Below are 14285 nucleotides of genomic sequence, written 5' to 3' on the forward strand. Positions count from 1 at the left end.
GTCCCTGGATAACTTGTGTGTTTAGAAAAAAAATTTAATTCTAGCTAAACGTCACAGATGGTGCCGTTGTTCCATTAGAGTATGAAAAATCAGGAATTCACGGGATTTCGCCAGTTTTACGTCGATCTCTTCATCATTAATTTATCGAAATGGCATATGGAACGCTTCAGTTTGTATAATTCTCAGCGTAGAGTATGACAGACTTCAACATTAATATAAATGTCGGTAACGTGACGCACTAGCTTATATTACCACTTGAGTATTCAAAATGACGTTACCAGCAAAAAGGGTATAGATGAATTTTAATTTATCGACGTCAATTAAACTTCTCAGCGCCTTTCATATCATCTTAAGTGTCGACAAATTTTCGATTATCGATTCTCACCGACCGAGGATTGATGGCAGACGAAATGCGTTCCGTACACCTATGAGCCATCGAATGGGTGGTTGATTTGCAAATTACCTTTAACTATGTACAAGCGCATTAGTGATGGCGTCTATCTGCCGTGTCAAGGGTCAAGTGTACCCTCCCAATTATTAATTTCTTTTGCCCGCCTTTCATATCATCTTAAGTGTCAACCAATTTTCGATTATCGATTCTCACCGACCGAGGATTGATGGCAGACGAAATGCGTTCCGTACACCTATGAGCCTTCGAATGGGTGGTTGATTTGCAAATTACCTTTAACTGTGTACAAGCGCATTAGTGATGGCGTCTATCTGCCGTGTCAAGGGTCAAGCGTACCCTCCCAATTATTAATTTCCGCTGCCCGCCCTTCTGCGTTCCCTCGGCGTTTCTCATAATAGGTGAATGTTAGCTATACCACGACACGCGGTTTATTTTCGAGGGGAAGGTACGATACTGTAATTGCTTTAAGCATAAACCAGCAAAACCCGGGTTGTCTCAACTCGATCGCACTCTAGGAATCATAAAACACCGGCAAATAACCCTGACAAGGAGTGTGACACCCCGCAATTACGACATGTGCTTGTTTTATCCTGTCCGTATAATAGAATAGTTTGATCATTCTTATGATTTATCGAGTATGCCTCATAGTAACGACCGTACTTGTAACAGCTGTCTTTTCGTTGCTTGTAACGGTGTTCCTATGAAGTATGTACATCGCACTTCCTTGAGAACATACTTTGACTTGTGTCCATACGAAACCCTAACAAATTACAAACAAACCCTAACAAAGACATAGATTTTGTAATAGTGGTGACTCGGCTTATGAAATGACTGAGGCGGATTATTGCTTTCGAGGGGGTATTTATTTAGGAAATCATGGATTTTAATGCTCCAAATCATGTGAAAATCAGCTGGAAATCGCGAGCAGATATCACTGGAGATCGCTATAGATCACCGAAACACTGTCACAATTTTAACGCCAAACGTCACTTGTAACCGAATTGCATTGTTTATCATATGAAATCAAAGGCAATAGGTTCTAAAAAAGGAAATCATTTTTTCTGATTTCCGAGTGCATAGTCCCTCGTTCGCCTTTTTGTCGGAATAAGGGTTTCGGGTAATGTTTCCGAGTGGACCCGAACATCCTGCGTACTTTCACTGGTTCAAATTGTTCATCACGTCTGGTTAATTCTGACAGAAGGGGCAGGACAAATTTCCGCTACTAAACAGATTATCCTAACCATTGAATCTTTTGGAACTTAGCAGAATCCCATATGATGGATAAAGTGGTGAGAACATGATTTCCCGCAACATAAAACGCCATCGCTTGTTAGGACTATCCTCTTTGCGGTCTAGAATAATGCATTCGACACAAGTTAACGTGAACTTTGGTATAAAGTGCTCCTCCGATGGAGTGTACGTACCTTCGTAAACCGATTACGTTGGAAGCAGCTTATAGCGGTCCATCGAGTGAATTCATTTGTCTAAAGTAAAAGGTCCTTACGCATATTGCTACTTAGTCCATGATATCGTACCGGTAATAGCAGTACTGAAAAGCGTACGTCAAACCGGAAATCAAACATCGTATTGCCCTCGGAGTCCGTCCAAAGTAATTCATTCGTCAGTGTTTGATCTTCGTCTTACAAGGAAGGTATCTCAGGTCGATCTTTCCGATTTGATTTCTTTTATAATATGTTATAGTAGAGTAAAAACTAAGCGACACGTATTTTTTTTAATCTACCATTAAACACTTTAAGGGGGTGAAACCACTATCCAAAGTAAGGCATGTCGAGGGGCGATTTGGCAGTTTCCCCCACAGGAACATAATCTTTTTCAACCAATCCACCTGGAAAACTTTCCTCATAACAAGAACTGAAAAATATAGTTTTCTGAATTTAAAAAAAAATTAAGGGTTGAGCATTCGGGGGTAGTTGCCCCGGCCAATATTTTTTTTCGGGAAAATCCAAAGACACGTCGTATTTCCTTCGTGTTCATACACAACATATACTTTTTTCAGATTTTTAGACTTGAATTTGACCATTTTTTGCATAAACGTAATCATATTTAGGGGTGGCTCACCCTTTATTTTTTTTTTTAATTGAGAAAATTATATTTTTCATTTCTCGTTGTTAGAAAGCTTTTGCAGGTGGATTGGATAAAAAATATTATGTTCTTGTAGGTGAAACAGCCAAATCGTCCCTTGACATGCCTTACTTTGGATGGTGGTTTCACCCCCTTAGTGTTTAATGTCAGATAAAAAAAGAAATACGTGTCGCTTAGTTTTTAGTCTACTATAACATACTATAAAAAAAATCAAATCGGAGAGATCGACCTGGGATATCTTCCTTGTTAGTCGCCAAAACGTATATATCTAAATCCAGGCTCCACTATAGCTTATCATATTATTTCAGATTCAACCCTTAGTGCAACACACACAGACTTATTTCTTCCTCTACATATATTTTTATTTTAATGCTGACAATCTTGTCTTTGTTCTCTGGTGACAGGACGCATAGTCAATCCTATCGACATGCCTGGGAACTTTTCAAATGAAAAGTCTTGAAAAAAAAAATACTGCAAATAAAACAACACAGATTAATGAAAGTTTGGGATCATGATAAATAAGTAAAATCTTGTGGCAAAAAATGCATCTAAAGCATGCTAAAAAGGATTGAGACAGTGATCGATGCCATGGAGGGTACAACACCCCTCTCTCAATTTATGCGATTTTTTACGCGTGTCTCTTTCTTACACGGTAAATTATAATACAATTTACGCGGTTATTTATTTTAATTATTCTTTTGTTAAGCCATTTGAAGTAAATGTATATTTCTAAAACTTATATGTACTAGCTTTTATTCCCAATATTTTTTCTTTTGAACTGACAGACTTTATTTATGCGATTTTCATTCTCGTAAAACGAATCCATATGGAATGGATACTCCGAGTAAATTGAGAGACACCTGTACTTAGAGTATTTCGCGAAAATGTTTAAAGCATGATTTTTCGTCAATACATGTGCAATATGTGAAACACTTTTTTCAGTGACATTGGAACACATTTCATCTAGCAAACATCATAAATTGAGGTGGATGCCTATGACCTGTCTCTTCCGTTAAAAATGAACATTTACTTTTAGCATGAAATATATAATGTTATTGCAATCGTACTAACTAAAAGTGTATGAATTTTATGTATATTGTCTAGAGTGTAACCTTTACCCGTGCGCTGTAAGAGCAACCTGTTCCCGGAGTAATTTCCTGTAATTACCGTAATCCTGCTCATTAATTACGGCGATTGCGATTTCACGCCAAACACTCCCGGAACATTACCTGTAGCTGAATGTACCCGCTGTATTTGTGTACCGCCGCGTAATTGCTTTGCATTATTTCGCGCACTTCCGACGAAATGATATTACAAGGGGTTGTTTACTAAACGTATGCAAGTACCGAGAGAAGTTACGCTTCCATGTTGTATCAATGAAATTTCATTATTTGATCTCGAGAGAAGTTATTATGCTTCCTCTTGTGCGATGTCATCGAGACCTCTTACTAACCGGTACTTGCAACAAATGGATACTTTACTCAGCCCCACGGTAAACTTCACATACTCTCCCAACGATAAGTGTCTCCTTATTGATAACGTATAGGATAGGGATAGGTAATTGGAAAATATCGTAGTATAAAAATGAAGTATAGTAAGGTATAACTCCCTAAGGCGATGTGAAGTGGCAAGATAAATTTAATCTACGTTGGTTAATAACAAATTTCGAATAAACCAAATCATTTCAGTTCACGATGATGAATGGCTTTGTATAATATATTACAAGGAGTAGAAAAATTTGAGAAAAAAAAAATGGTACGTGACTGCCATGCAAGAGGTGAAACTTCTATCAATGAGTGAGTAGGAAAGGAAATTTGAAATGGATGGATGTTTCGGATTATAGTAAGAACTTATTTCCAAATTAGTCGTGCAAGACCAATAACTCATTTAACCCCTTCGCCATGAAGCAAAAATGAATTTTCTGTGCCATCAGGGTGCGAAGAAAGAGAGTTCTTGGGTTTTCTTCATGATTTTGTATTCAGATTTTTGAGGCTGATGAATCCGAATTAGGTTACAAAGTTTCTGAATTCGAAATGGCAAGTCAACCGTTTTAGAGAGGTTGCACTAGTAAAATACATTTTGAATTTTCAAATTTTCTTATCAAATTCTGATCCAACTACCATAAATATTCTAATATACCCACATTTATTAAAATCGAAATAATGTAAACCCCTCCTTTTTTTAGATGACCGTATATGACCATTCATACTGGTGATAAGATTTTTTCCGCCGGATCGCTCACGATGAAGGGGTTAATTTTACATGTGTAATATATATGTTGACTAATTAAGTGACTAACTGACTGACTCATCATCGTCCAGCCCAAATCTGTAAGCCTAGAAATGTGAAATTTGGAGGTTATATTCCTTTCGTAACATAGGCGCTTACTATGACTGAATTTTTCGAAATTTAATCCTTTAGAGGGTGTAATTTTACATGTGCAATATATATGTTGACTGATTAAGTGACTAACCGACTGACTCATCATCGTCCAGCCCACACCTGTAAGCCTAGAAATGTGAAATTTGGGGGTTATATTCCTTTCTTAACATAGGCGCTCACTATGACTGAATTTTTCGAAATTTAATCCTTTAGAGGGTGTAATTTTACATGTGCAATATATATGTTGACTGATTAAGTAACTAACCGACTAACTTAACATCGTCCAGCCTAAATCTGTAAGCCAAGAAATGTGAAATTTGGGGCTTATATTCCTTTCGTAACATAGGCGCTCACTATGACTGAATTTTTCGAAATTCAACCCCTTAGAGGGTGCAAAGGAGTAAAATGTGTTTTCATAAATTGTGTGGTGTCTTCGAAGCCCGATGATATAATGACTTGGTCTTTACTTAAAATAAGTACACAAATACTAAAAAACGAATTTCAGGATTTTTCCCTAACCAACCCCTAAGGGGATGAAAAGAGATTCTAAGGAGGTGCTTGCACATATCGCGAGCGAAGCCGCGAAAATATATGCTAGTTATAGATTTACATGATATATATAATTGTTAGGTATTGTCCTGATTTCAAAATTTAAATTTCCGAACAAATTTTGTTTAACTTGCCCCAAGCCAGAAGCAGAATTGAGGTTCAATACCCCAAATCGCATTCATCGATCGAATGGAATGAAAAGATGCGATGGTTATATTCTTAATTTGGGTATGATCTATTTTTCTAGGAATGTGTAATAATATATTGAGCTCAATCGATACTATGTAACTTCACTTTGCACTACGTTGCAGGTAATGTTGGGTATATAATCAATTATTGTTGGTAATAGTTGCCTGGGTCCATCTTACGTAAGCGTACGTAACAATAACTGATCCCATGAGAAAGGTTCCGAAGAGTCGAGTAAGACAAATTGTTTTAAGCGAAGTTGCATATTATGCGGAAAATACGTGTCATTACGAATGCATTTGCAGTTCGCAAACTATAATTGTTGTTTCCAGCAGGGACTGCGACTTTTAACGACCTCGCTCGATCTAATATAATCCGTGGAACAATGTGGACTCATTAACTTACCTATCAACGCGAAGGGAGGGCAAGGTGGTTTCATCAGGTTATGAACCGCGATTCGATATGTCATGCTTTGTCTTTCGAACGAATGGAATCGGTCGATGCGGAAATCATCGCTCATCGAGCTTGAAGTGGAACGTTATAATTCAATTTTACGCGAGTGCGCTATGACCGATTCTGTACAGCCGGGACTCTAGAGGTTCCTTTTTCAAAGTCCCGCAAGAAATACCGGGTTATTTATCGCTCACCATTGTTAATAGCTATCCGGGGCCATTTTGAGCGGACGCGGTGGTTGAAGACCATGCGAGGAACATCCGAGAGTGGTGGGCGATATATTACAAGCATTGAATTGACCACGATCAAAAGTGATGCACCCGCTCATTCATGGAACCCTTCCTTGTTCCATTATACAAAATTGCGCTATCCATTCCCGGGGCATGCGAAACGACCAAGCGATATTTCTTCAGCGATTCGAATTTCCCTAATGAATGCTGGCCGTATCGCATCGCTAAGCATGCCGTCAGTTCTACGTGAGTAGGAAACTTTTCATTTTTCACTTTCCGTCCCTTTTTATATTCGTCTCGGTTCACTCTTGAACGACAAATTTGCAAAAGTAAAAGAGTTGATGTTAAAACTGGTATCGGAGGAAAATTTAATTATAAAAAAGTTAATGTTATAACAGAGGTGAGTTGGGAGATTGCTCACGGGTAGGGTCGCGCGATTGCGTCCTGTGTGCTCCCTGGTGGAGAATGTGGACGGTTAATGCACTTGCCATCTGATACCCCCCAATGACGACCCCATTCAGGGATCCTCCTCATCTCTGCTCCCAACTCATCTCCGTGATGACAAACATCTTTTAACATCTCTTACCAACAAGTCCAGCAAGATCTGCGGCAATGAACTACCCACGATGACTTGAAAAAAAAATGAATCCTGTTGTGATCCATCTAAACCTGGAAAGGGGCACAAAAGAACGGGCAAAACGGAATATTAAACAAATTCAGGAAGTCTGAGATTAGACAGCGAATAGGTTACCAAAAGTCAAGAATATTAATGGTAGATCGATCTCGTTAAATTAACTGAACTGGCATTTTTTTTCTCTGTCAATCCTAACAAAGTGATAACATTCTCGAACTCTGAATTTACCCGCCAGGAACTCATCTCAGGGCTCATTCTCAGAGAGTGCAAACAATAGGACTCCGCGTTGGAGGAACTCGCGTTACATGGGAGTCTACCGTGTCATCCATCAGAATTCCGATCCCCGACGATATAACCAGAACAAGGGAAAGAACACAGGGGTATCTTGCGAATCGAGCAAAACCCATAGGAAGCCAATCTCAATCCCCGTTTGGGAAGTGGAAACGGTTTACCGTTCCCACCGGCAAAAACGGCAACTGTGTTCCTTCCGTCGTCTATTTCTGTCTAGGCGATTCTTCCCGTTTTCCAATCCTCAAAACCGTCTACCCTAATCCCCCTTTCGAGCTTCTGCACTGGGCGGGCATCGCATATGCCCGTCATCACCTTGATGGCATGGCATCTGCAAATATTAAACAGGTAATTTTCGCCACCACTCCGAGCTCCCTGCCACTGCCGGCTGTCTCGTTCCTTCTTTATTTTCGCGCTTTCCATCACCCTGCTTTCCCCTTTTCCCTGCCCTCTCACCTTTCCCACTTTGTTCGTCCTACTTCATCTTCGACCGTACTCTTCAAAGATTCCGACGCCTCCCTCGAGGAATACCCATCTCCATTCTCTTCGGTGTCCTCACCTGATTAAAATTCTCCGAGGCTTTTCCTTCGATCGCTCCTGCGCCTCCACTCAGCTTACCAGACTCTGGCTTACTGGTAAGTAAATAAGAGCCAGTTTCAGAAGACGGAACTCATTTGTTAGGTATACCAAAAGAAATGGAAGTCTAAATTAAACGTTGTAATTAGCGGAATTGAATTTCAAGTTAGAGTTTCCCTGACGTAAGGTGAACCCGCCTGAAGCCAGGTAATTCGAATAAGACATGTTTCATGAACGATTTGACCCCTGATACGTCACTTTCGTATCACTTTCAGCTGTACAACTGTTTCTTCAGAGAAATGTAAAGTCGGACTTAGAGTGGACTGACATTTATTGAATGGCTTTAATGAATGTATGTAGAAATGGCAAGTAAATAAAAAAATGTGGCGCCAGGAGGTAATTCTAGGAAGTTATTGGCCAAGATCGTGAGTCGGATATTACTGTCACTATGATTTGTGAGAGTCTTGGCCTTTTTGCTGGACCATCGAGATTCTTATCAGGAATTTCAGCCATGGCTACATCGAAGAAATACGCCGACTGAATCTGACCATTATAATGTTTGACAAGTATTACTAGATGCGCGTAATAAACCGATTGCGTGTTACTTTAAGAGATAACATTTATTGTTTATTTAACTTTTCAAGCCAAAAATGCAGTTGGGATTATTTTGCGAGTATACTGTATATTATGACATTTCATCTCATTTCAGGAAACGTGAAAGCGCAACAAGCTAATAATTAAACTGCGAAGCGTATTAATAAATAATGATACCAATAAATATATAGATAACCAGTAATATGCGTTATTGATATCTCGACTGCCCAAAATATATATGTGTACGGAGAGTACGTAAATTAACCCAAAAACGGATAAACGGACGAGAGGTTAAATAATACTGGGTTCAAGCTAGGCAACTTTTAGAGGAGACGTCGGGGGTAGATATTGACACAGAAAATGAGGCAGACAGAGACAGAGGGAGAAAGAGAGAGAGACAAAGCCAGAAAGAGGGTTAACGTACGTCGGACGACGTCCGGGTTGAACCGGGTCGAGCACCGGAGAATACTCCTCAAGTACCACACTCCGAGAATCGTGCCCTCGAGAGACGTCCCTCCGAAGGTCTCGCGATTGTCCTTTCGTGGTTTCCGCCTCGTAGTATGTACCGGTACCGAGTCGTCGCCGACCACTGGGAGGTATCGATGCGAGGCGGATGGGACGTGGTCCGGTTATTTATTCACCGGAACGGAGAATGCATATGGGACTTTCGATACGCGGACTCGAAATCTTCGGTAGAAAATGATCAATTAATCTCATCAAACGTAATTTAGCTTAATTTTGCGCAATCGAGAAACTCGTAGTGTCGATAGTCACGAGGAACTTGAGCTTGAATGAGATGGTACAGAGTTCTATACGCCAAACATCCAATGTTTAGGAGCGAGGGAATCAGAAATATGCTTTCCTAAATGCTATGGAAAAATATTAGTCATGGCCGACACGCGCGTTGGAAGTGAAATAAATCTCCTGCCGGTTATCGTTAAACTTCAAACGTTTCTTTCCCGCAACTTTATTTTTCATAATTGCTGCCATTGGAAAAGAAATACGGTTCGGTCGATTTGCTTGAAATTTTAAAAACAACGCCGAGGACGCGTTTCTTCATACTCCACCGTTAATTGTCACTTTTCTTTCATCGTTAGTGGGACATCGCATGGAAAATTTAACCCTTTGCATCCGAGAGGTGACTCTCAGTCACCGCTGGCAATCCGAATGGCAAGGGCATCGAGTGAAAAGGGTTAATAAAAATCAACATTCCTCTTGATTTATTTGTTTCAATGCACCGGATTCGGCTGGAAAATGGCAACAAGTTTGTAGCAACCTGACAGATGTGTCTTATGTCGATACCAATCTTGGAATAAACTTTGTACTTTAATTCTTTATAAATTCCATACCATTTATTAAAAACATAATATATATGCTAAACCTGAATTCATTCCGCTTAATATCCGCTTCTATTAAGAAAGAAGGAGGTCCAAAACGTTCTTGTCGCCTTTTTTTAAATGACCCTCTCCCCGTAAGTGCAATCTATGGAAAGGACATTATACAAATGTACATCAGATGTTTGCCAGAGAAGGGATTATCCGTTCCCGATCTTCTTGTCGTACTTTCCTGTTTCGGTTGCAATCTCTATAGTGGATTTTGCGAGGCGCCGAAAACTTTGATGTCTAAACTTGCCGATTGTCCACGGGATTCACGAAAAGTTCGGTCAGAAGACGCGAATCCCTGTTCGGAGGGGTGCGAGATTCTCGAGTGTCGCTTAGGGGTGTACACCCCGACACGGACGACCTGGCGGAGAATTTTTCGACGAAAAAGTTGGCCGACGTGAAAGGTCTAGCGACTAAATTATGTATGGAGCAGGAGGAATTTCGCGAGACCGGGAGCTTTCACGAGCTGCATAAGAAGATTCGCATTATCGCGCGACTTGGACCATAGGATGGAGTGATGCTCGAGGCACTGGCCAGGAGAGGGCCAAAGGAGTTGGCGCTTGCATAAAACTTTTATTAGGAATGTGCCTCCAAAGATGCGTTTGGAATTGAAACCAGATGTGACGTGTGCAGCTGTGACCAACTCTGAGCAAAAACCGATCATCAATGTCGGCACCGCTGACGCCGGTATTAGAAGTTCGGAAGCACTTTGGAGTGATAACTTTCTTAAACAGCAGCAAGAAGATCTTATGGAGAGAGTTAGCTGAAGGCAATACGGGAAATTAGAACAGAGTAGAAATATCCGAGGGCCGGGATCCATAGGGCCGAAATATCGGATTAACCAATGTCAGTACACATGATTAATGCTAATAAAAGACGAGCAAAGAGAACTCCACCAAAAAGTTCACCAAAAAACTACAACGACGAAACATTGTGCCGACAGAGATAACGAGTTTACTCACCTTCTCGGTTGGAACAGGTTGAATTATTGTGCAATGAAATAACCTTTTTTTATATAGTCAGCGAGCGGAGATGGTCCGTTGATTACAGAATGAGCATCCCCTTCATTTGTGATCCGTTATCAATATTAAAAGAATGTCAGTTCACAAAAATGCACTCCATCCATTTCGTTCACAATCGAATAATTCACTTCCGTCGAAACCGTGGGTGAAATCTTTTAACGATATTTTTTAAGTAATATGACATTCATTAATTTGTAATAAATGGTAGCAGATACTAAATAACCGGTAAACATTTAGTGGACAAAGTCTGCTGTTTTTCTTTTTCCCGTGCCTAAATGAACATTTTTTAAATACTGTCCTGTTTAAACTATTGAGAATGGTTACTGACCCGCTAAATTGTAACTTTGGAGCTTTCTATAAACAAATATTGGCAAAATATATCACTAACAAGGAAGGTATCCCAGGTCGATCTCTCCGATTTGATTTCTTTTATGATATGTTATAGTAGACTAAAAACTAAGCAACACGTGTTTTTTTTTATCTGCCATTAAACACTTTAAGGGGGTGAAACCACCATCCAAAGTAAGGCATGTCAAAGGGTGATTTGGCAGTTTCACCATGGAACATAATATGTTTTAACCAATCCACCTATAAAAGCTTTCTCATAACGAGAAATGAAAAGTATAATTTTCTTAATTAAAGAAAAAAAATAAGGGGTGAGCTACCCCTCACTGGCCTTGCTTTGGATGGTAGTTTCACCCCCTTAAAGTGTTTAATAGCAGATAAAAAAAATTCGTGTCGTTTAGTTTTTAGTCTACTATAACATATTATAAAAGAAATCAAATCGGAGAGATCGACCTGGGATACCTTCCTTGTAAGATATTACGTTGGCTCTGGTCTAAACTAAATAAAAACTATTATCTGAATATTGTAAGTTTTTTAGTGTAACGAGCGACTTCGACACCTCCGTAATCGCGTGATAAAATGTCAGGGAAATTGGGTGAAACGCCTTTAAAAAATTGGAAAATACCACGTTTCGCGTCACCTAAAAAGGATGTAATAGATTGTTTTCTGGCCACTGCAGAAGTAGATAAATTTAAACGTGTCCATTGTTTTCAGGCCATTGCTGAAACAGATAAAGAATTCGGCGGAATCGCACATCGTGCTGGACTGCTCAACCGAACGCATCTACGAGGTGTTGAAGCAGGCACAGCAAATAGGAATGATGAGCGACTACCACAGTTACCTCATCACCTCCCTGGTAAGCCTTTTAATTAAGTAGGAATGCAATTAAGGGCGAACTTATCTTGTTCGACTCGACGATGCCAACGCCGGGCCAAAAGGAGCGCCTCCAACCCAGGAAGCGAATTTACGAGGGGTTGGAGAATGTAAGTCCTGATTTTCGCGATCCATCATTTCCGTCGGTGCACCGCTTACCGACGTCTTACATATTAAATTTCTTAATCCGAATGAAAGGCCACATCTGTTTGGGCGGTGCATACCCCTTATAGCACGTATCTCTTCGATCATCCCTCAGGACCGAACGGATGCTGGATCGCGTCTGAACATAATTTGCGAACCTGGACCTTCGATCTCTGATTTGCAGGACATGCGGAAAGCGGGATATATTGGCTCCCAAACTAATCATTTCTCTATAATAAATAGGTAGATTAGCATCATCCTGACGAAGTCTTGAATCACGATTAATATGAGTCATTTGTCTAATCTCTTTTCTTTCTCCTCTAATAAAGCTTATTTGATTATCATACTCCGAACCATTCCTAAACTCGATGTTGGAAATCGCTAAATCTGGAGAGTTATGCGAAAACAAAAGAAAAGTGGTTATTTCGTTGAATGTTGCAAATATAAGATTTTATACATTTTGGAAGTTTAGTATTTCTTTGTGCGGAGAAGCGAGAAATGATACCCCGTATTTGAGGAATATTCCTTTGCTTGATATCTAATTAATTGTCGCCCAATGTCTACTTTCTTCTTCGTCGAAAGATTCTTCCATTTTAAGGGATGTGAAAGTCATATATGAAGGGTCAATCGTTCGTGAAAGTAATCTCCGAATTGCGTGTACCAATGTGTTTCGAATTTTACCACATGAATAAAGAAACCCTAAGGTAGATCTTGAAACTCCCAGTTTCATTTTTTATAAAAAATTTCGAAAATTGCTATCCATACATTGTCTTAAAATTGAAATTTAATGGGCGTCAGGACCTTCCTTATAGCCTCTATATTCACGTTGTAAGGTTTAAAACAATTCGGTACATCTAGTTTGGAGATAAGTTTCATAAACGAGACCTCCTTGACTCCATTTTTCCATCACCTTAAATAGGTTTAAAATAGGACTTAATTTGTATTAAGACGTGCGAGGTCAAAAGAAGGATGTAAAGAGTGAAATTGGACCAAAGCAAGTCTTTCTTAAAATTTGATTACGTGGATTTATAGTAGAATTAGAATTTTTAGTTGGATAATCAGAGAAACGCTAGACCTAAGATAGTGAGAACTATCCTCCTCAAAATTTATCTCCGCGGTATCTTCATTTGCTCGATTTTTAATTCATTTTTGTTACAATCTAATGAAAGAAAAAAGTCCTTTGTTGGCACTTTTCATTAGGGCTCAGATGGCAGATTTTTAAAAACTACGTATTTCTATGTCACGTGTAGTATTACAGTGAGAAATTCAGAAACGAGCTATGGCTATTTGGAAATGAATTCATACAAAATGTATCCGTATGTTCAAAATGAATGCATATTGCTGATGTTTATTAATTTTACTGGGACCTGCACAGAGCTCACTCGCAATCCGTAATGGTGAATTGCAATAATAGTTACATTGAAACTTTATACTAAAGGCGGTATAAGAACGAATGCGATGTAAACGTAAATTCCAGTCCTTCATTTTTGTCGAACAATTGGTTGCATTCGCTTGGGAAATGTGTGTACAATCAATGCAGTGTACATATATTAAGCGAGTGCACGTATGAAAATTTGATTGCCAAAGGCAACACGGAAATTGAAAAAAAGAAATAAAGGTATTGAATGGTTTGATTGGATGAATGTAGTTTGAAGTACAATTTAGGAACGAAATAATTTGACGGCGACAGAGTAAACGTGTTTTTTGACAAAATATCCGTATTAAAACATTGCCCAAAGAACTCGGAAAATTTTGACAGAAGGCGAATTTTTATCGTCACCAGGACTCGGGGTTTACGACCTCGATTTATGGTTTGAGTGTTCATTTCAGAATTCACCACGGCGAAGTGCTTCCAAGAAGATGTCATATAATCAATAGAATCTTTAAATATTACTTCCGGAATTGGAAAAGAGTCTGCTGAACCAAGGAAGTTAATCTTATGTTCTCCAGTGTTGGTTTTGCGATGACGAATTGATGGTATAAAGAACAATGTCAATTGAGATGGTTTAGGGTGAAGCGAAAACTCTCTCAAATCTGTCGATTTGAATAAGACTTTTTTTTTAAGGGAATTGGACCGAAACTTCCTGCCTGAAACTTCGACACATGACTTGTGAG

General features: G+C 39.4%; 1 protein-coding gene across 6 annotated transcripts in view; it reads left to right on the forward strand.

Annotated features, from left to right (window-relative positions):
• Positions 1-14285, forward strand: part of LOC105696114 (glutamate receptor ionotropic, kainate 2) — a 332137-nt gene that overhangs the window by 255196 nt on the left and 62656 nt on the right. For all 6 annotated transcript variants that reach the window (XM_012418304.2, XM_012418303.2, XM_023433910.1 and 3 more), the window contains one exon: positions 11868-12009. In XM_012418304.2, the coding sequence (XP_012273727.1) occupies positions 11868-12009 (142 nt within the window). The remainder of the gene's footprint in view (positions 1-11867; positions 12010-14285) is intronic.

This window comes from Orussus abietinus, unplaced genomic scaffold, assembly GCF_000612105.2.
Source record: "Orussus abietinus isolate OABI.00-Male unplaced genomic scaffold, Oabi_2.0 scaffold51, whole genome shotgun sequence".
In the NCBI taxonomy this organism is placed as follows: Eukaryota; Metazoa; Arthropoda; class Insecta; order Hymenoptera; family Orussidae; genus Orussus; species Orussus abietinus.